The 24,353-nt window shown below is 45.4% G+C and overlaps 1 protein-coding gene across 2 annotated transcripts in view; it reads right to left on the reverse strand.

The window, feature by feature from the left end:
• arhgap23a (Rho GTPase activating protein 23a) overlaps positions 1 to 23,086 on the reverse strand; it is a 57,785-nt gene extending 34,699 nt beyond the window's left edge. The window contains exon 1 of one of the 2 annotated variants that reach the window (XM_084037378.1): positions 22,782 to 23,086. In XM_084037378.1, the coding sequence (XP_083893504.1) occupies positions 22,782 to 22,790 (9 nt within the window). In that variant the 5' untranslated portion in view covers positions 22,791 to 23,086. Of the gene's footprint in view, positions 1 to 11,655; positions 11,926 to 22,781 lie in introns of those variants that run through there. The other variant, XM_084037376.1, reaches the window with a different exon arrangement.
• Positions 23,087 to 24,353: the final 1,267 nt, after the last annotated feature.

Here is a 24,353-nt window from a genome sequence, read left to right on the forward strand (position 1 = left end):
CTGTAAAAGTATTCAAATTAAACAATTTGAGAAGGGAAAATCACTTTGGTTGAACTGCCTATGACTCATAGACATGGGAACATGTAACCAATGGAGACGTTGTTCCATTTTATGGGGAAACAAGGTTAAAAGCAGGGCTGGGTCTTATTTGAGTTTAGAGAGAAAAAGGTATTTTTCTAAATACAAAAGTTTCTCAAAAAATAAATAAAAAATTTTATATATAAAAAAGGGACACAAGCAGGTTAATTTTAACTTTAATCTCCAGTAAATCCCCGTGCCTCAGAACCTATAGGCCGAGTTGGCTGCACTTAGAGTAGCAGTACCACCCATCAGCCACTAGAGGGCAGCTACAACACAGTCAAACAGCACACATGGGTGGGGAAAAGCCCTGTGGGACAGAGGGACAAAGGGTGGGGACTCAACATGCAGCCACATACAACTACATTTCAGCTGCAGTGGCTGACGTGAGGATGTGTGTGCAGGGTGAGTCGACCAATGAGCAGCCAGCAGTGCTCTTATGCCAGTAACTAATTAATAATCGGAGTCGGGGATGGGAGACAGCGCCTGGAGATCAGAGAGGTCACACCTGTTGTGGTCTTTGAGGTGGAAAGTCCAGAGACGAGAGCAGGTGGACTCGGAGACGAAATGTGTGAGGGTCAGATATCCCATCGACCCACAGCTGATGAGCTGGGTGGTCCGACTGACCAGGACAACAACAACAATGCACAGCTCAATCCTGCAGACCGGAGGATTAAAGCAGTTAAAGCGGCCCACCTGACCATGTGTTCCTCCTTAGGAAGCATTATGCATGCATTCTTTACATGTGCCTGCTGATGGCACCATGTGAGTTCTGTCATCTTGGAAACTCAAAGCTGGAACCAACGTTCCTGAAACGATATTCCCTCGTCATCATTACATCACCCCTGAAACATCCAAATAATAATGATTGTTATGTAGGACATGTTCTGAATTGGTGACATTTGGGCATTTTAGCTAAGTGATTGACCTTGTTTATCTTTTTATTTTACTTTTTTACCATTTCTACACAATTTTAAGTAATCATGCTTGCTGATTATGTTTTCAAAATAACGGTTAAAGTCCAAACTGACATCTTAAAATGTCTTATCAATAAAAACATTCAGGTTACAGCGATAAAATCAATCAAACCATTTAGTTTTTATTTTCTCATCTGTTTCAAAGAAAAATAAAATAATCAGCACTAATTTAGACATGACCGGTAGATATATGTTGGCTAAACCAAACCCAGCCAGGAGACAAAAAAAATCCCTTGTGGGAAATCCTGATGTGTCCATCATGCTATATCTGCCACATGGGAACATGGATACATGAGTCAGCCAGCCAGACAAGCATCTACGTAGGCAAAAAAAAAGGAGTGGGAGTGGGAAGGAGAGCATGATGGGGGTTGTAACAGATGTTGGAAAGTGAACACCGGGGGAGAAAATAAAAAATGAGGGCAGAGAGCGAGCTAAAGCAGAAACCGGAGTGAGAAAGTTGGAGAGAGCAGATGGTGAAGAGAGAGCAACGACACATGCACATATTTCCTCACAGATACACTTTGATTACCTCCCATACATCTCCCCTCCGTATCACCAGCATCAAGCATTTCTCTCTGACTTCATACAGGCTAGACTGCATGAAAGAAGGCTAAATGACATTAATGCACATTTGCTACCACGCGTGTCGGTCACATCCAGTGAAATCTTGGTATGTTGATGAATTAGTAAATGCTGTTAGACTTGTGTTAGTGTGTGTGTGTGTGTGTGTGTGTTGTTGGGGGAGGGTCTGTGAGCCTTTGACCCCATTTCATAAAGTGCAGCAACATTTCATAGTCGAGCGACGTGTCTGAGCGGTAACACTGATACAGAGGACTACAGCTAAATAACACAGCCATTATGTTCCCCCGCAGTAAGTGGAGAGATGGTGCTCCACTTTAACCTAATTAGCAGGGAGTGTCCCTGTGTTTCCCGCAGTTGCAACTACTGAAGGATTTGGTTTTATGTGTGTGTTTTGGGGATTTTTAAGATCAAAGTATTGAAAAATGACATGAAAACAAAACAGAAAAAAATGACTTTCCAAAACAAAACAAATCTGGCTATAAACATTTTTTTAAATACCTTTTTATTTCTATACCGCAGTGCTGATACAATATATCTGCAATAAGATGAAATCAGTCAAACTAACAACTCCAATTAAAATGGTCTTTTCCAGTAAGTCAGTCTTCCTAAATGCATCCCCAGGCTGACACCCATCTTCAACCTAATCACAGTCACCCATCACCTCCATGCTGACGGCTGCCATGACAACCAACAAGGTGCCTCTGTTCCAGCATGAGAAAAAAAAACTGGCACGGAGACAAGTTCGACGGCGGAGACATTTATGCTTATTATAGGTTTGAAATTGGTTTTCGCAGCCGAGTGCAAAGGTTTAATCTTGAAAACCGTAACTCGTCAGAAAAACGGAATAATGAATTTGGCAACTTAAACCCACCTGATGGTGTTTGTTTTCATTCGGTGCTGCATGGGAGCCCGTAGAACCAACAAATTGGTTTCAGTGAAAGGTGTGATTTCTTTTCAGGCTTTCCTCACGCTTAGCTGAAAACATGGACGCAGAGACAGACGACAGCCTTTCCAACTTTCTGAGCGTTTCTGAGCGACATCGTGAAACAGCGGCTGGGTTTTGTCACCTAAATTCGAAGCTGTACGTTCTCTTGAGTAGATACATCTGTCTCCTGATGTGTGTATATACCATAAATACCATAAGGCCAATGACGACATCTGGCAAAGAGCTAACCCTGCTCCTCTTGCACTGTAACCCCCCCCCTCTGTACTGACCACAACCGCTGGGAGCAATCAGAGCGTCACGTCTGAGCTCCGCTGCAATATGAGGCCCCCGCCCCCCCCTTTCTTTTTTCTGCTTCTTCTCCTTCTTTGCTGGTTGTTTTCAGGAGCAGGCCTCGGCAGCAGAAAACCACAGGGCTCCAGCAGGCCTCTCCATTCTCACTAACCCCCTCTTCTACATCTGAGCAGAGGACAGCCATACTTGTGGCCCCCCTCTTTCTTGGCTTCTCCCCCTCTACAAGCCTCGATATATTTAGCTCTGTGTCATTAACAGATGAAAATAATAACTTTAGGACTGGAGGATGACGTCGTCGTTCTCCTTGGCTCAATGTGTTGCTGGCGTGCATCTCAGCCTACATGGCAGACCCAAAACCAGGCCGTGGTCCAACGTTTGGGGTGTGGTGGAGGCAATGCTGAGCCAGGTTGGAAGGCTAACGGAGCCAGTTAGTAGGGGGAAAAAATAGAGCAGGACTGCAGAATGGAGTCTGAGTGTTTATTAGAGCAAGCGAGATGGCCTGCCCGCCTCCAACAGCCCTGGAGTTTCCATTTGAGGTCATCTGGTTTTTACATTCCTGCCATGCACCACCACTCACACCAGACTGAGGAAGTCCTGCATCGCTCTGTTCGCACAGGGTCGTACAGTCCAGCGATTCTCAAAGTGGAGTCCGGGGGTGTACAGGAGCCATTTAGGGAGCGCAGCCCAGCAAAGAGTAGTTCTATTTAATCAAAAACACTCCTAAACGAGAGTCCCACTGACAGGATGTGGTCTTCTGGGTATCTGCGGATTATATCTGGGGTATTTTGGGATCATTTATGTGAAAATATTTGAGAATTGCTGGTGTGTGGCAACAGCTCCTCACACAGCTGGACAAATCCACAATCAAAAGTTCAAGAATTCAGAGATATATTCCTCTCAGAACGTCACGGATTTCAATCTGTTTTCCCAACCCGCAGGACGCTGACCTCTTGAAGGCCTGAACAAACGGTGCCACGGGGCAAAAAGATATTCACACATTCATAATCAATCACTCCACGCATTTCCAGGCTGACAAATCAAATCTTCTCTCTTGTAAAATTGACATTTTCTCCGATCTAGTTCTAGTGAGCTTAAAGCCCAAAGCAAGGCCGGTCACATGCGATGCAAAGAAGAGCGATGCTCCTTCCTTTTTCGCACACTGGAGATTAGATCCAAAACGTTGCTGGCCTTTGCATCCCTCCACTTCCTCTGTTCCTCATTCCCCAACGGCACAAAGATGGTATACAGATACCGCCTGGCGTGTTTTGAATACAAGAGGATCGTTTCATCTGCCTGCTCCTTCCTGTTGACTGTAAAACTTGTCTGCAGAGAAGGACATCTCTAGAGGACGGGGATGCTGCTGGTGTCTGTGTGTTTTTTACTTAATGGAATGATGACATCCGTATGCCAGACTGATGTTGTTTCTGTATCTTTAGCCTCTGCCACTCTGCGTCAGCGGCCTTTTAATACAACAGAGTCTGAGATTCACCCCGCAGAAATAAACTGTGCGCCGTGGTTTCATGACTTGTTCCATCCCAGAAAAAGAAGAAAAGAAAGGTTTAGGGGTCTCGGTTGTCTCCCTGTTTTGGCTGCCCAGTGGGAAGAATGTAAAGGACTGTGACTGTTGACATGAGCGTAACCAAACACACACACACACACACAGTTTCACTTTGTTATTCAGATGAAAGATGAACTGGCACTGCTTAAAACAAAGAGGAACGCTAATAGAAACACACCGCCCCGTTAGTTTTCATTCTGTAAACCGAGTGGGAGAAGAAGGGAGTGGATATACAAGGACCATACCGAAACCAAACCTTTTATGGCACACGCTCTCATGTGAATTCCTCATGCTTTGAGGATGGCATTTAGCTCAGAGAAACGTGTATAAAAAAGCACCGCCGAGTCATAAAGATAACGCACATTCAGACAAAAGTGAAATGAAAGTAGCAGTTCAAAACAGGAGCATCCTGAAAAGAGATGACCAAAGAAGGTAACGGAGAGGGGATCAAAGCAGGACAGCGATTGCTCAAAGACACAGGGTGAAAACAAGAAAGCTGGAATTTGAGAATGATTAAGGTCTAACGAAATGAAAACCACATCAGCGAGAAAGGTGACACGCAGAGGAAAAGAAGCTGGAAGAGATACGAGTAGGAAAACAGCTCTGACTTTCTGATTTGCATGCACATGATGGTAATTTGGTTGAGTTGTTCCCTCTATCCCTCTGAGCAAACCCACAAAATAAACAGAACCGCTACCTGTTACGCTGCAATTAGCCATATTAACAATTATGAAAGGCTGACTGCCAGGTTTGAATCAAACAGAGAAACCTTTGATGCTATGCAACGCCAACTGATCTGAAGCATGACTATACCGATACAGGATTATAGGAACATGTGAGTAACCCGGTTTAAACTGGAGAGACAAAACTACCCATCCAGGTTGGTTCAATATTTCAACCTGGATGCAGAAAGAAACGCACAACTTGGTGAAGGATACTATTATATTACTACTTCTTCTTCTTCTTCTTCTTCAGTCTAGAAGCACAACTTCTACATTTCTGTTAGTGTATAAATGTAACACAAAGGATGTAACAAGGTGCTTTGGACAGGACCAGGACTGCTGTTTCCCCCTACTTCAAGTCTCAATGCTAAGCTAAACTATACATGCATATCTATCTCTATGTATCTGGCAAGAATCAGATAAATGTCGCTCTCAAAATGTCAAAACTATTCTTTTAAACTTCTGTTCAACACTGAAGAGAGACGACTGGCACACACAGAAACAAATAAAACGAGGATCTTAGTGAGAATGTAAACAGAGACCGTGTTGTTCTGGACCAGCAGTCATCAGGAAAACCACCAGGCCCTATCTCTTCCCAGCATCCACCGCTCCTCATTAGCTTCCCGATAATCTCTATCCCGTGATTTTGCCGGACTGTCAAAACAACAACCCTCTTCCCTCCCAGACTGCTAACTGTTGCCCGGGTAGTTAAGGAAGTACGGATAGAGGTCAGTGTGTCAGCCTCACCAACGCCAATGAAACAACTCAGTCTGATGATGATTCTTCTGTCGCTTTTATGACTTCCTGGCTGAGCGACTCAACCAGAACAGGCTGTGATTCTTCAGGAAATAGTTGATTACGTACTTAAATGTTTTCCAACTTCATCACATAATCCAAAAATGTAACAGTTCACATCATGGAATAAATAAAGTAGTTAAAGTAGCGATGATCATAGGCCAAGGTGAGCACATTGTATGAAGTATGAATCAGATGATGTGCTTTGTACAACCCTTGACTCTGCGATATGATCATTTATACTCTGAGATGATTGTTGTTCCCCCTTACAGATTGTATGATACTTTTCTACCAAGGTACCTCGCCCACTTATTTCACACGTGAAGACGAGCTTACTGGTGATGACGAGTATTCAGCCTGTTAGACTATGAAATCTATAATTTGTTTATAATAAAACAAATCGTAAGTTGTACAGGATGTAGCTTATGAGAGCAGTGTGAAATGTGGCAGCTGGACTGTGTGTCCTCACTTTCCATTGCTTCATTGTGTTTTGCTTGTCACACTGGCATCCCCCCCCATCAGGATTCAGTCTATTTTGTTATCTTCCTCCCTCCTTTTCCTCCTTACCCCCTCCTTCTCCGTCTCCCTCACATTCCAATGCTATCCCGGCTGTTCATGAAAAGCCTGAAAGGCTGATTGGAGCGAGACACACACACACACACACACACACACACACTGCAGCATTCAGGCTTCTGCAAACATTCTTATCATTGGGCCTCTTTGCAAAAAATGTAAACATGATGAGAACGCAAAGCAAAAAAAAAAAGTACACATTTGATATTGAGACGTGAGGAAGACAAAATAAACTGCAGGATTTGATCATCTGAATGGAGATCAGTTAAACAGCGGCCCCTGCTTAACCCCGGTGGCCCCTGCCGCACACAGTGACAGGGGTTCCCTCCTGCCTCTTTAGCCTATTTACTGGGGGACAAGTGTGTGGCGAGGAGGGGGCCCCCTCACCTCTGAACCATGACCCTGATTCAAACCCGGTCTCGCTGCCTTTAGGCTGATCCAGCAGACAGATACAGACGGAGACAAGTCTGCATTTCAGAACAAGACCTGACCTGTTCTTCATTCCTCCTACGTGCTGAGCATCATTTCAACAAGAAGCCCCTCGCCTACAGTACTCTGTTATATCGTCCTGCACAGGAACAACACACCGAGACACGTCCACACAGCGTCTCTGCGGGCACACAGAGCCTACAAAGAGGCACTGACGGAGGCCAGACATCAACAGGCTGAATCTAATTAGCTCTCATCTGTTTCTGAGAGAGGCTTTGTTTCACTGCAAACCTCCCAGTGGCTGCGAGTCAGACGCCACATCGAATGTACCCAGCTGGAGGAGAGGACTGGCTACGAGACGGGACACTTGACAGGTAAATGTCACTTCCGTTTAACTCAAATGAGGGGAACGGAGACATAAGAGCAAATCAATTATTAGGGAACCCCTTGGGCTGCTCATTAAGAAGACCTTTTTAGGCCTTCGTTCTGCAGCAAACACCCCTTGATGAAAAAGCAGGGTTTTATTATGAAGTTCAAACTAAGCAAAAAGTAACCTTTTATTGCCACAAAGATTTATGGCTTGAAATTACTTATTACATAAAATTATCCCAATTAATATGAGCTGAAAACAGTGGTAGTACTCTGAGAAGGTATTGGCAGAGAAAAGGTTTCAATCAGAGAAATCAGTCCATCTGAGCTTCTCCCATCAACCACATTTTTGCACTCTTCTAATCACATGCACATACCAAGTCACCTAAACAAAAATGATTTGACCTTTTCAACCCGTCAACCCACCACTGGGTCGGTCCTGCTGTGTGGCTTTGATCAAGCTCCAGTGGGGATCCCAGGTTTCAAAAGATACCAAATATGCCGGGATGAATCTTCAGATGATGATGCACAACGCTTCTAGAGTATTTCCATTTGATGAAATGGTGCAGCAATAAAAACATTGATTCGTCAATAAGGAGATACAGAATATATTCAACACTGCAGGTCAGTGTGGAATACAATGATTCATCAAACCGTTACACTGCTTTAGAAGGAATACAAAAGGCTACTGGACTTTACAGTGTTGACTGAACTATTAAATACGCTGTTATTTTATCAGTAATAAAATGAATCACGCTAATAATTATATTGACTGACAAGAGGGAGATCAATAAAGGGCCATTAGCAACAGAAACACGCCCACTTTGTAGAGCGGCGCTACAGCAGCCGCTCCCCTCTCACCACAGTAAACAAGGTCAACGATGACTGATGTCCTTCGCCCGCCTCCACTCGCTGCACGATGTTTGTACAGCATCAAGGACTTCCTCGTGCAAACATAAGTGCAGAAGGACAAATCGCTCCATGGAGTAGGTCTTTACTGTGATCTTCAATACGGAAAGCATCCGTGTGTGTGTGTGTGTGTGTGTGTGTGAGACCATCATGTTTCTTACAACTGCGTTCAGATTATGATTTGTGTGTGTTTAACTCTGCCTCTTAAAGTGTGATGTAAACATGCTGGAGTGCCTATATTTGTGAACGTGTGTGTGTGTGTGTGATTCAAGTGTGTCAACACACACACTTTCCAGGTTAATGATTGCGGACATGAGGTGTGAGAGGCAGTGCAGCTGCCGTCTCTGGGCCCGGAGTCGAGGAATGCGGCGGGGGCGACGGTGTCGAGGTGTAAAGGTGTGAGAGATGTTTTAATGGCGTTAACGGACTGCTGCAGCGCGCTCTGCAACACACACTTTACTGCCGTGCTCTCCGTGTCCACCGTGGAGCTCCACGCAGACAGCATGTGGGACAAATACCTGTCCTGTTTCCGGTATGTCGCACGTTCAGCCTGGAGGGATGAAAAAACTATGTTTGCCACTACTATTTCATTCTTCAGGGTAGTGGAGAATCATGTCCCACAATGCAATGCAAAACTGTCTGGCTTCCTGTGAACTTTCCCTCACTCAAAATTTGGCAAAAGTGCTCCATAGCAGCAGCATGAGTAACTTTTGTTATTACAAAAGGGAATGTTACAGTAATATATTATACACTATATCAGCATCAAATGTTATATCAAGTGTACGATGAAGACATAGTAAAGCATTTATGTGTATTTACATATTGGTACGCTCAATCAACAGAGACTTTTTCCCTCTCAGATTTAACTGTTTATGTGAATCATTTCTATGGGTTAAATTCCTTTATTCACAAAGGAACAGACATGAGGGAAAAGTAATATAAAAAAACATCCTTTTTACTGTTTTTCTTTGTCCTGAAAATCGCCTCACAACTCCTCAGATTCATGCAACCCCTCTGGTGCTGACCACCTGGTTAGAAAGCACTGGTATACAGCGTTGAACTGGCATACGCTGTAGGAAGGATCACATAAATTCCCAGCATTGCAGTATTGTCTGTGCTATGTGCCTATTACGTGGTGAAAACCATCTGCAAATGATCACAAAAATGCTTTGCTCTGCAGCATCATACAGCTGCTTCCAGTTAACGTTGCCTTTGACCAGGAGCTGATCCTGGGCCAGACAGGATAGGCCCTCTATGGTCTGAGGTTTGAAACCTATCAGAAGTGGCTGTCCTGTGATCTGCTGGCCTTCAGATTAAAAGATGGTCTGTGGATCAGCCACGGGCTCTGTCTGAAGTGTGTGTTTTGACTGTTAGGAAGAGCTGGACCTCGGTGTAATGATAGTCTCCATATCAGGAGGAATCTCAAAGGTTATGGATCGGCAAAAAATAGAAAATAATCACAAAGGAGACGACAGCATAATCCTGCGTTAGTCTGCAGCGTATCAGAGACAAACTGGTACAAAAAAAAGGGCTTTAACATCGACCGACTCAGCTCAAGATTTTCATAAAAGCGCTCTCGTGTTTCCCGTCATCAATATACTTCAGCATCACATGGTACAATGCAGCATTGGACACGATGCTCGTCCTGCCCTCTGCCCCGCCCTGCCGTAGACTGCCTCTATTGATCTCACCCACAAACCCTGCACCACCACATTAGAGCAGGCCTGCTAACAGCATCGTACTAGTCCCACTGGGCGTCATCATAACCGCTCAACACTCTCGTGCCTTCCTTTCTCCGTGCACAGATGCTGAACGGGCATACAAAGCCTTATTTACCCAGTGTCTCATATTGGCATATTAAATATTGAAACAGATTACAGTGTCATTTAGCATCTCCCTATTGGTCTTTATTACATGGATTAGCTCTTAATAACATGCCGTCTCGGATGCATACAGCCATCATGAAGTTAAACTCCTCTCTCTTGCCAAAGACAAGTGAGAGAACATGCAGAGAGAGAGAGATGGGTGTTGCCTGAGACATGCAGGGTCAAAGGTCAGGTATGAAACAGGTCGGGGGCTGAGTTTAGAGTAGTTGAGGTCAGCATAGGAGCTATGTGAACTATGTATGTATATGTAAAAACAGTTCAGAGAGTCATGCTGGAGGATATCAGACACGTTGGAAGTTGTTTGGTGACTTTGAAACTTCATTAAGGCGACAGAAGTATTTTATTACCAAACTGTACACAACAATCGTCAAATTGAAAACCTAGAAGTGAATCCAACTGAGGTTAAATTAAAGCGTGACCACAGAGGAGGAAACGTTATTCTTTGCAGAAGGGGATAAAAATCAACAGCAACACAAATAAAAAGGGAGCAAAAATGCTCTGACACCGAGCACACAGAGTGGCAGAGGATGATAAGCAAGATGAGAACGATAACGCAACACACAGGAAGACACACTGCATATGACCTCATGACAAAAACGCTACACCAGATTCAGCCAAAGGGACCGAAAGAGGAATCTCTGCAACTTCCCCGCCGTAACCACATCACACACGGAGCCTCTGGGGTTAAATCAAAGCAGATACCAAACCATATGCCACCTCCGGCAATAAGCAGACCACCGCCCAGGGTGACATATCTTCTCCTCATGACTTCACTGTGACACATCGTTGCTTCAGTACACATTCCTGAAGTCAGATAAGGAGGAATTTAATAGATGCCTCTCAGCAGAGAAAACCCAATAAATTCACAACATCTTACTTTATAATGCAAAATCAAATGCTTCAACCTTGTATAGCAAATTCATGAAGGCGTTTCTTTCTACTGGTGGCTGTGAAGTCTTGTGATGCTTATTAATTTAAAAGGTCACAGGTTTCACATCTTTCAATTGATTGTTTTTATCACAAGTTAAGAAATCTCCACCTTCATGTGTAGCACTGTGTGATGGCTTGTTTATGTGAGTGAGCAAAAGTGCATATCCATATAGATTCCGACTTATTTGCCTGATTAATGGTAACAATAAATAAATAAATAAAAATCTACAGAAGAAGGGATTCTCCAAACACCCATCTCTGTTTGGGACGTCCCGTCTCCACGCTGACCGCCTCGCTGCACCAGGAGGCGGACAAAAGAGCGAAGCAACACGGAGTTTAACGTGAATGTGGATCACTTTTGTGAGGCAGACGCTGAATTCGTTCGGCTGCGCACCATTTGGCGTCAACAATAGCGACAGAAAACAAGCACCGATCAAACACTTGTACAGTACTGAGTGTATGTAAGTGTGTGTACACAGTGGCTGTGTAAACTAGTGTTAATCCTCTTATGAAATCACGCTCTCTGACCGGCAGCACTTCAGCCCGTCCAAACACAATAACGCCCCGGTATCAATACATTGACGAACACACACAGCCTGCGTGTACTTACGTGGTTCTCAGAGTAGGGTGGTATTCCAACAAGGCAGAAAGCAACTCCATTCATTGGACAGAGAGACTGTTGGGCTGCGGCGAGGAGAGGCAGATTTGTTGCTGCACGGGCGGCAACGGAGGCAGCTCCGAGAGTAACAATGCTCCGGGCAAGACTCAAACTTATATGTTCAACACTTGTCCCGCTTCCTTCCTTCCTCCTGAGAAAAAAACAAAACAACAACCCTCTCTGTTCCCGTTGTTTTCGGGACGTTGGCTGCGCTCACCCCCTCCTCATCCTCCTCTTCCTCCTCTTCCTCTTCTTCTTCTTCTACTGCTTCTTCCGCCGCCGGGCCGCATCAGTCGTACATAACTAAATCCCACTGTGCTCTCTGCCTGGAAACTCGCTGCAGCCGCCGCGTCAAAACAGAGTGGGGGGGCACCGGAAGTCGGGCGACTCTGCCTTCAAAGTAAACTCCGGAGAGGGGACGTGTTCAAATTACAAGAAAAGTGTTGGAATGTAACAAGTGGGCTACAGTTGTGAGGTACTTCTACTTTACTTGTGTATTTGTTTGATGGTACTTTTCTACAATTTATTTTTGGATTTTATTTGATGACTTAAATGATCAGATTACTAATACAAATTATAAATCAACTAATGTATTATTAGTAATAATAATAATAATAATGCGTTAATAATCATAATTATACTGTATAATCTAATCAAGTGCACGTTGGCTGAATATGACGTTTTTTAAATAATAAGGAATGAATTCCTTATGTTTTGTAAATGACGTCTAAGCTTTTATGGTGAACATCTTCACCGGAAATACTACATTTGCATTATAGTTAACTTGACAATTGAAGGGAGTCAAATTAGAGGAGGGTGGGTAAATCTGTGCTCCGCCCTGCAGACCCACAGCGTGTGGGCTCCCTCTGGCTGCTCCAAAACACTTGTGTGCAGGGAGGAGAGGCTCACTGATGCCAACGAGGCAATACGTACAATCCCTTTTTTCTTTTTTAACTCTTCTCATTGTAGGTTTGTTTCACCTGAAAAGTCATTGCATTCATGAGTACTATTCCCCCCCCTCTGAAATATAGTGAAGTATAAAGTAGCATAAATACTTGAATAAAGTACCTACAAATTGTACTTAAGTACAGCAGCCTACATGTACACTCCAAATGTTCGGTAGGCTACATTCAAAGATTGTGGAATCTCAAATGATGAAGGTGACTTTTTATGTTGTAAAAAGGAAGTGAAAGAGAATTATTCTCATTACTGATTCATCTGCAGATCAATTTCTCAATTTGCATTTGAGAAGACACAAGTGAACTTAAAAAAATGACTTAAACAACGAAGAAAATACAAAATAGGTCAATCGTTCGACTAATTGATTAACTTCTATCACCTTATGGTGACACTGAAAAGCTACCTCATATGTACTGGAAAAGAAGTAATACATAGGCTTATGAAATGGGATGTACTACACTTAACTTCACATATATGGAAAATCTCCAAGCCTGAATATGAATCAGTGTTACTAACAAACACCCAGTTGAGAGTGTGACTCATATAAATACCTGGACACAACAGAAAAGGGCTAAAGAAAGCACATTGAAAGTGTAACTCATTGAGAGATGTGAGAATTGGTTCCACACCCAGACAAGAATAGATACATTCTCGGAAAAAAACTTAGATAAACGCTGCCTATGTGAATCAATAGACGTGCAGTACAGTCAGGGGAAGCTTACTCATCAACAGAACAGGAACTCCAGACTGATGCCAAGAAGGTGCTAGCTTCAGCCGCTGTGGTGGCTGGAAGCTGGAGGCCCATGTGGCTACTATTACTCTGAGGAGTGCAAGTATCGGAGAGCCACTTCAAAAGCCCGCCTGCTTATGGGGAAACAGACTGGAGTCATATAGTGGTGGGGGGGGGGAATCAGCTTACAGGAGGCTTCCCACGCCAAGAGCTGCAGCTGCCAACCCAGCCTCCATCTCAACATGCCTCCTCTGTCTGCTCACTCTCTCCCCGCGGCCTCCAACCCCTGCATCTGGCCCGCTCGGAGACACACAATACCCCAGCCAAAGGCTTACAGAGGACACTCTCCCAAAGTCCTCGTCGTGACCTTCACTCATCTCCCATTTGAGACACATAATTACCATATCTGACCCCAAACACCCCCCCTCCAGGTTACTCATACAGTGCTGCCAAAGTCGTTTTTGAGAGCCCACGGCTAGTTGGAAATCCACCGTGGCAGAGTGAGAGCCCAGAGGGGCTCAGCAGCAGTATCCTGGTCTTAAGGTGAGAGAGCGGGGCAGATGGTCTCTGAGAAAAGGGAGCTTGCTTTTTGGGGGGGTCAAGGAGCGTGAGGGCCATCACAGCTGGACCTTCTCTGAACTTGAATCTGGATCTATCTCTATTGCCTCTCTCTCTGCAGCCCATGTGTTTCCTATCATATTATAAATCAGCCTGTGCCCCGACACTTTCTGTGGGAAGAATGATCCGATGTTAGTGAGACCCCTCCTGTGTTGAGGTTTGTCCACACGTCATCCCAGACTGCATGCAGACACACGCTCACGCTATGCATCGATTTGTCCGTCAGGTGAGCAAAATGTGCTTTCTATTATTGATGTTCTGAGCCTGAGAGGCGCAGAGAGGAGGAAGGGGAAAGATTTGTGTGTTTGAGGTGCTGTCATGTCTGAGCAAGGTGAGTAAGTGCTATTTCAAAAATTTTGAAACACAGGGAAAGAGCTGCTCCATCCACGTCTATCCAAAAGACGTGGCACACTGAACTTGATTTCTCTCTGTCTCTGACTGCTGCGTCTCTGGGTCAGACTTAGTCGCTGACACACAGCCCGAGGCATCGGGTTTGTCCCCATGATCCACTGAGTGAGCGCCGATCTAACGGTGATGTGAGGCGACACACCCTGATCCGTTTCCCTCGAGGGGCCGGACGAGCGGGGAGACTCCAGAGACTTCCTTCGGTCATTACATAATCCCACATGCAGCCTGGCGCCTTGTGGGACAAACCCATAAACAACCATCATCCCATTTACTCGCTTGACCCCCCCATCACCCCTGTGCTGGTTTAGCTCGGGTGGGATGAGGGGAGTGGCGGGTGGGCATCCCCTGCCATCCTCCGTACCATTCTAGGCCAATTCACAGAGCGTGTGCGCTCAGCGCTGGAATGCTACAATGAATTGTGGTCACTCCATTTATTCCAACTTTACCCCCCTCTACACATCTTTCTGCCCCTCCCATTCTTTCATATCTCCTCTATTTCACTCTGCTTCCCTCAAGTAATTGAGTAAATGTCCATCACCTCCCTCTGCATACACATACTTTCAGTCTGAGGAGTTGCCAGATCTTTTCACCATCATTTGCTTTAAGCCTCTCCGGAGTGTATAACACAGCTATACCTCCGCTGAAAAAAACGACACAATACGCAAGTCCTCTCTCTCTCTCTCTCGCTCAGCTGATTTAATATAAAGACTAACCTTCTTTCTGTCCAGGTCTCAAATGTAATAAGAAGATTATCGCTGTCTGGGCCTGATAGTGTGAAGTGTGTCCGGGGGAGTGAGTCAGAGTCAGGAGCCAGAGAAATGTGGACTATGAGCTCATATGCTCAAGCTTAACAAGTAACGCTCAGCTGCTTATCGCTAAGCATGTATGAACACATACGTGACTGCGATTGAGACGTGCACGTTGATGATGAGTGAGGGAGGGGTTTGGATATTTGTGTACTCGTGGAGGAGATGAAGACATGTGAGTGATTCTGATGTACGTCTTACACTCTTTGGCTGCCTGTTGACACAGAGGCTCCCGTGGCACTCCTTTGAAGGCGGTTGTGGGAAGTTGAGAGGGGGGGGGGTTAGGGTTAGAGCCGTAAATCCCCCCCCCCCTTTCTCCGAGACAGGAGGAGTCCTCTTTGTCTGCCCTGACAACTGGCACACGAGGGGAGGAAACAGCTGACCGGGCAGCACAGACAAGCTTTGTCACTGTGCTGCACAGGCATATTGAAACATGATCGACGTGTTTAGATTTACACATAAATAAGTGAAGAATTGAGTTTGAAAGCAGGCGTTCGGGTTCATCATACATCAATTCTAATTGCTCCCTTGTCGTGTGAAGAAGATGAGATTTGTCCCGTTTTAGGTCACCATTGGTTCCCTGAAATGAATCTACACACTTCAGTTGAGAGATGTATTCTGGTTTCTAAAGATGGCAGTTTTTGATAATCAGTAAAAGGTGAATATCACAGTCTAACCCTCCTTCCTGTGTCTTGTGTGTCATCTCTGTTCCCCTGCTGACCTTCTGACCCCTCTTCCCTCCCCGCCTCGTCCCTCACTACATTTCTTTTTAACCCCCCCTCTCTTCACTTGCAGCTGCCTCGCTCATTCGTCTACAGGCCGTAGTAACTCAGACAGAGTACAACTATGAGCCTGTGGACGTGACTGCTATATGGCAGCAGAGACAGGTTTAAGTCGGAGCTATTGGAGCGGACGTTCGGCTGGGTAGGATACAGGAGCGAATGACTCATTGGGGCAGAGATCCAGCCAAGGACCACCACCAGTCCGTGCTCTTGGCTGGACACGCTAAATAACTTTCTCAACCTCAATTCTAACCCTGTTTCCACTGCTTTTCACCACTGATCCAGGCATTTGCATCAACACCTACTCACTGGGTTTCATGTTTGTACGCCTATCGTCAAAACGGTTCCAAGGCAGTTTGAGTCCAATCTTCCTGTACAAGCTGATACACTATCTCCTCCCCCAACATGAACCGTTGAGCCTCCACTTCAGGCAGTTTTCTTTAGGCCTTAACGTGGCGAGAGCTGATTAGGACAGTCGCGTGGGAGTGTTTGAGATAAAGGAACAAAGAGAAGGAAGTCTAACGAGCAGTGGATGTTCAGGTGTCACCGTTTGCCCGAATGACCACTTGTTCAACTCCCCAAAGTTTCCAGGCAGTCTCGATCTATTCCTCAAAGCTTCAGACAACAAAGATAAAAGTGAATCACATCCAGGGTATTCCACTGTTTCTATAAATATTAGCTGTTACTATAAATGCTTGGCACACATTTATCAAAGGACATCCCTGTAGTGTCCTCCCACCCCCCAACCTTTTCTTCCCCCCTGAACCTCTTCTGAGAGACAGAGAGGGAAAATAAACAGCGGTTCCAGTAGCAGCGCTGCAAGCTTCCTTCCTGCTGCCTGTCACTCCGAAGAGCCTGAATGTGTTTGCAGCCTCTTTACCTTTCACAGCTCTACGTCCTGCCTCGAGCCTCACTTCCTGCGACGCAGTGGGGGAGACAATGGGAATGAGGGATGAAATATGTGTTCAAGTCACATTCGGGAACCAGTTTATCTGATATCAGCCAAAGTGTTTACATCAGGTTTGCATGCTGGTCACTGATGAGTCAGGAACGTCCTAAATAAAGAATACAATTAGAATGACATATTATGAGAGTAGGTGGTATATTCCCAGAATAAACCTGCCTGAATATACGGACAATGGACAACTGGAAAAATGTGAGGAATGGAAAAAACCCTGCAACATGATTTGATACGACTTCCTAAAACACCTCCAGGTCGCTATTTTGCTTTATTCAGTTAAAAAGAGAATTTTAAGCTTACTTTAAGCTTTGATGACTTTTCAACTGTAATGAATGTGTTTTCCTATCATGCCAAACAAAAGAATTTAAACTTGGTCCACTAAATGAAGATACTGCCCCCAAAAAGCGTATGAAAAAGGAAATAATCACATTGTCTTAAATGTATAGGACTTGCTTCTGTCCTTCAATAAACTAAAAAGCATGGCTTTTACACAGATTTTGTATGTTTGACTGTTTGACAAATAAGATAAACTGCAGTCTATACATATAAAACAAATCGGCCATCCAAAAAAAGCACAAAAAGCAGTTATAGCTGATTGATTTTCATAATGGAGCACATTCCTATTATACACCTCATTTGAATATCCATTCATCCTCTTGCCAAAAGATAACTGATGTAAATAAAAGACCCTATGGCCAATGGCAGACCTTCTGAGCATTTGTGTTACAGCAAAAGCTTTAAGCCACTGTATACACAGTAAACGGAATAATCCTGCATGCCTTCAAGGAGGATCATATCCTAATCTGAGCGTTTCCCTGGCCTTAAAACTCAGAGATAAGATTGTCTAGACTTGGCCTTAAAGCAGGGTGTTCTCATTTTGGAGGACAGAATGCGTTGACAGACTTTTAACATTCAGAAAGGTCCCTGATTTAATCCTGCCAACCATCAGTGCAGAAATATATGTTTCACACATCCTAAATGCTGCTGTCAGTCTAATGAAATAGTGATTCTAGTGTTTAACTTCATGCTTTAGTCTAAATAATAGACAGAGATAAGAGCAGAGTGAACACAAGTCTGGCATTGCTCACTCTAAAGCCTTATACACACACAACAGCAAAATGTTGATAAAGATAACAATTTCATTATATTTGAATTACTACAGATTCATCTTAAAGTTCAAGAAATAATATGTCTGTGAATGAGGGCAGGAGAGAAGGTGCACTGTCATCAACAGCAAAACAAACTTGTTATTCTAGGTCGAATGCTGTCAAAATAAAAAAGACCACCATCTGTTCCTTTGCAGAGATTTCCAAAAATAGATAATCCTCAATCCCCCTGAAAAGATTGAAATTGAGCCGCATTTCCATTTGGAGTCCACAAGGGGGCACAATATAGGACGATGTGGGGGTAAGGGTGGAGCTCTGTGTTGTTTTTCATTGTATCCCCATCAGTGGGCTTTAGCGGGATTTATACTGATGATACCGATGCAAGCTGAGCCCAAAATACGTGAAAAATGGCTGACTGAGCAACATTTAAAGGAACAGTCTGTACAGTTCTGGATGTGTGAGTAAAACAAGAGGGTTTAACACAGAAGAGTGAAGATGCCCAAAACAGCCAGAGGCTGGTGAAGCGAGCAGGTCATTATTGACATACAGCTGTGGTGCCCACTAACAGTAGGGCAGTAGTAGTGGTGGGCTGTTTAATTATCAAAGTAATGAAACAGCAGGCATCAGCTGCACAGCTGTTCATTCCACACTGACATCCTCACACAAAACTGGACACCGAAGTCAAGGATGTAAAAACAACTGAGAGATAGAAAGAGACAGCCAGGGTCATAAGTTAGTTTAAGGCCCATTAGTTTAAATTGGACTGAGTCAGTATTGCAAACAGCCTCATAACTGGATGCTTCTATTACTTGAACTCCCTCTGGTTTGTTCCATTTACCCCTGCTTTTCTGTGTCATCAGCCTGCAGATCCCTGACATGGGCTGGACTGATACAAAGTGCTGCTGACAGGAAGGGCTTTAACCACACGGGCTGACCTCTGACCACGCCTGGAGAACCCCCCACCGCCCCCTGCCATCTGCATTCATTGGTCATCACTCTGCATTGAGGTCCAAAGTTGTCCTAAGCTGAACAGGAGCTGTTTACTTCCTGGAGATGGGTGTCCTAGTTTTCTTTCACAGGACAATTTGCCCATTGTCTGCCTGCAGGCATCTACCATTTGGTTATCGCCCGCCTGACAATCCAATAGAGCCTGAATTAAGAACATGAACCCTGTACTAACATTATTCACATGCAAAAACATCCTCATCTTAACCTTGACAAACTCTTCTTTGGAAATAAATTATGAGTTGCCAGTTTATGTTTTGATGTTTGAAAGTGCAAAAATAATACAAGAATATATGAAAATTTGCACAAAATTTGTTTTGAACCCTAAATTGTAAATTTCCTCTCTTTATACAAAGAGAAGTAGAGAAAATGAAGTAAAACATGCTGTCTCCAACATATAAAAATGTATTACATTCACACTGGATGCTTCATCTGCTGCAGAAACCTTGTAATGGCTGCCAGGGTGAATCGACAACTCCCACAGCTCCATGGCCCACATACAGCATGTCCCCTGATTCCTCTGCTATGTTTGCCACCACATGCAAAACCTGTTTAAAACTCTACTTTTTTCTCCTGCAGCATGGTTCATTTTCATTGTAATCCCTCTCTTCCCTGCATGGCAAAACTGACAAACAAGTCTCTGCATTGGTGAGAACATCAATATTATGTACGTGTGTGTGTGTGTGTGTGTGTGTGTGTGTGTGTGTGTGTGTGTGTTCCAATCTAGATGTAAATATGCATAGAAAGTTCACTCTTTTAGAGTCTTTCAGCCTCTAACGCTCAGGACAATAGACCAAGAAATTCCTAAGAGTCCAAAGATTGGAGAGCTGGAGGCAGGGGGCTTTGGGGTGCAATGGGTGGGGCAACAGATTAGACCACCTGTTCCTCCATGAGGCTTTTCCTTTATCCTTCCCTCTCTCACACTTGTTGTCTCTCACATTCCCTCTCACTATCTCATTTGTAACTTAATAAGACCCCGTCTTCTCTCTCTCACAGACACTTTCACTCTCGTAAAACGCTCCCTTCTCGGCTGCTTCGCTCTGAGCTAAGTTTGACTGCATTCCACTTCAGTCACATCTATGGGAAACAGACAAAACAATTTGCAAGATAACTCTGGCAGAGAGCCACGGGGACTCACACACACTCGTATACACACATGCAGAGTACAGTTAGGCATATGTTGCCTTGCCGCCCAACCCGAGCCTCCAGAGAGTCGTGTTCAGACAGCAGCATAAACACAGCAGCGTCATCCTTGTCCACACCACTGAGGCTCATCCAGCAGTATCAGGGATTCCCTTGAGTACAGTGAAACCATCACCTATACATACAGCAGTCAGGATAGGAGAGTTAATTGAGATCATTGCGGTTTGCTGGCGACATTATCCCTGAAAAGTTTTCTGGCTCTGTCTTTTACGATCTCACTTTTCTGTTTGGCTCGCTGGCTCTTACAATAAAGAGAACCGCTCGTTTCTGTCTGATGGATGTGGTCGGGATTCACAGGGCAGCAGTCACCGCAGCCCTGCCCAGGTCTGCCATAATGACTATTGATCGGAAGTACTAATGGCCGTAACTGATTTGCAGTGAATCTGGCATTTTTTCATCATCCTCGGACAACCGTCTTGGTGTGAGTCCGTGTGTTTTATAAACGTATAAAACCAGACACCTCCACTGAGGATGAGTATCACGTGCAGAGCTTGGAGCGCAGCATTACTAGGGTGCAGAAGAATGCAGTGCAAGCAGACTGTGAGTGAAAGAGGTGTCCCACTGCCTACAGACACTTTATATAACCAGCCTTTTCCTGTTCCTCTGTGAGCCACTGCCCTCCTTATCACTGGGCTTTTGGTGTGTCTATCCTTGCATAGAGCAGAAAAATGAGGACAGTAAGAAACACAGATGCATGCTGGTGTCCTAGAAACTCTGCAGCCTTTCCATGGCTATAGTAAACAATGTGTGCCTCTGTTTACATTCGCACAGCGATGTTTGCATGTGTTTACGCTGCCAAATGACAGCAGGTCCTCAGACGAACACTGTACATCCAGAATCATCTTAAAACACCAGGCTGACGGAGGGGCAGCAGGAAACGCAAGCAGAGATAAAGCCTCACGGCCACATCACAGGGCGACAATGATACACAGTCACGTGATGAACAGGAAGCGCTATAATCAAATAAGGCTGTTACGTCAGTCCGAGAACGGTCCATCTATAAAAAGTGACACGACCCACCCGTAGCACTGCACCAAGGCCATGCCGTGTCAGCATTTTGCAGCACAGCACAGTCTTATAAATAGTTTGTGTTTCCTGTGAAGTACATTGTTCTGTAAGCTACACCATTTTTTTTTCTTTTTTTTTGGAAGCAGAAATGTGAGGTGATACTGATACACTGTGAGTGTGTATGTGTGTGTGTGTGTGTGTGTGTGTGTGTGTGTGTGTGTGTGTGTGTGTGTGTGTGTGTGTGTAAAACTGAGGCCATGACCCATGTACTCAGAACCACTGTGTGCTCTGTGTTATTACCTGAGGTGTCCCATTTGGGGAAATAATGTTAAGAGTTAGAAAGAAAACACATAAACAAGTGAAACATGGCCTGCCTCCTACAAATGTGTTCATCCGTACACACCCAAACACACACGCACACACACACACACACACACACAGTCTGACCAGCAGCAGTGATGACATCATCTCTGCTGTTACTGGGGGGCTAACGTCACCCCGACCTGAGCGAGTGGACACAGACACGATGTTCCCCTTATGGACCACATGCATTATTCAACCAAAGGAAGGGTTGGGCTGGGGTGTCTCAATCACGAACCTGATGCACACTTCCACCTCAGGAGGAGCAGAGGATGCAAAGGGGGGAGGGAGACAGGGAAGGGGGGATGAGGTAATCAATGACTAGGACATACACTGGCAGTGCATTGAGTGCAATGTAGGGGAGACATGGGGAGGGTGTCTGCACTCCCTCCTCCTCTAAAACCCATTCATCAAACGCTCAACTACTAGCAGCTGATAGCCTCCAGCCTGGATACAACACCTGATAACAGTAGAAGCAATCAGCCTCCAGACAGAGGCTGTAAAACAGCAACAATTTAAATAGGTGCCAGGAGGCAAATTCGTCAGGCATCAGTTTCTCTCGCAGTATAAACTGTGGACGACGGTCAGCAAGCTCGTCTGAATCTTTGAATGACTGAACGCAGACACACACAGCTCTGGATGGGAACCCTGTTGCATGACATCCCGTCTCCCGCCTCCATCCCGACTCCAGACGAGGGTGCCAATTTCTGCATGACGTGTTAAGACGGATCATGACCGAGGACGCCGGTTAACCTACAAAACTGAGCCACACCCCTTTTTTTATGCCTCTCTTTCTTTGCTCTCCCAAAAGTGTTGCTCTCATGCCCGGTATCAGAGATAAGCCGCTGATGTTTTCGGCTGTGTCATCTCTCCGGAGGCCTGGCACTTGCCGGTGGCAGCACCTCTGCTGGCCCCCTCCCCCAGAGTGAAACCTAGCTTGCCAGGGCGGCGGGGGGAGCAGAAAACACATCGCAGGATAAGCAGCATGCTGGGCTGTTTTCTTGCAGAATGATGGATGTTATGAATGCTGCTCTGTGTTTTGTGAGGTATGAATGTGATGCACACTAAAGCTGGTGGTCCCCTTCACTTCCCCTTCAGTCCCTCCCTTCCTCTCCTCCTCTCCATCCTCACCTGGTCCATGATTTCAGCAAGCCTCCTCCCTCCTCCTGTTCCCAGTCATGGCACGAGTCTGTCTTGTTTCTTCTTCTTCTTCTTCTTCTTCTTCTTCTTCTTCTCCTTCTTCTTCTTCTCCTTCTTCTTCTTCAGTATTCCCAGGTGCAATGCAATCCTGCTCTCCTCACACAGGCGAGGCAGCCTGGCAGCCGGCTGCTGCACCTCTCCACAGAGGCATGGTTCTGTCTCTCCTTATGTCTCCGAGTGTGACAGTCTGATACATCCAACCAAACACTCCTCTCGTGTCCTTTCCTTGTCCTGTCTCCTCTTCTCCTCCTCCTGCTCAGGGCGGTGGCTGGAGGGCACACGGGGCGTGGATGGGATCCTCACCTCTCTCCTTGATAGCCACACAGAGCGAAGAGACTCCCGCTCTCCGATTTCGTTCTCGAGCTCTTTCACTCGTTCGCTGTGTAAGCTGGCCCCTCGCCTCCCTCCCTCCCTCCCTGTCTCCACTTCCCTCCTCTCTTTCCATCTCCCCTCCCCCTCCTGCTGCAGCCAAAGGGAGCCAGAGCGGACAAATGAGAGAGAAGGAATGAGGGAGAGAGGAGGGCGGAGGGCTGAGATTGGCTGCCGGGGGATCATGTGACTCCCGGTAGAGGACTGAGGGACCCTCTACCAGCTGTCCAGCTCATGCTTCCCTGAAAACCTCTGTTGCCATTGACAACAGCTGCCGTGCAACTCACCAACCACAGATCCTCAGACACAAAGCCATTGGCTGGCAGGATTTATGGCCTCCGCCCCCCTTTTTTGGGGGGGGCATGTCGGGACGTGTAGTCCAATCTGTAGTGAGGGCAGACGGGATGTTTAAGAGCACACATCCCTGTGCCCCTGGGAGGAATGTTCTCCCCCCTGTGCCTCCGCTAAAATGTTTATGCATCGGTGTAACATTGGCCGAGCTCCATAGTGAAAGAGAAGGACAGCAGGTCACATCATTAGCAGTGAAACTCTGTCATAAACTTGGATAAAACACACGAGAAGAGGAAAGACCTCGAGGCCCGGGCATTCTTGGTTAGCCAGGAAAAAGACATCCTCTGTCGTTTTCCTCTCGGCTAGGCATGGAGGGAAACTCCCTCCCCACAACAACAGGAACTCCACCACTGAAGGCCATGGCTAAGCACATATAACCCCCCTCCCCACCCTCCCTCTTTCTCTTTTCTTTCATTGCCTCCTTTTTCTTTATTTGCTCTGTCTCTATCCTGTCCGGCCCTCCCACCGCTACCTCTCCATCTATTGTATTATACATGCAATTCCTTACTGATTTGTGAGGGTCGGAGCATTCCAGGAGTCATCATGTTGTGATTTTCTACATCTGTTTCAGTGACTGATTACTGTAGAAGATTGTTTGATCCAGCCGTGGAACAGACAAATGGATGCAGACAGAAATAGTCACACTCGTTGCTGTATTTCAAAGACAACATGTTTTGTGGCTGAAGTTCATTTGGAAACCAGAATCTCATATAATGGGTGTCTCTGTGTATGATTGTTGTGTGGTGAAAAACTTCTATCCGGAAAAATTGCCTTCATCTCTTT

This window comes from Eutrigla gurnardus, assembly GCF_963514095.1.
Source record: "Eutrigla gurnardus genome assembly, chromosome: 20".
NCBI lineage: Eukaryota > Metazoa > Chordata > Actinopteri > Perciformes > Triglidae > Eutrigla > Eutrigla gurnardus.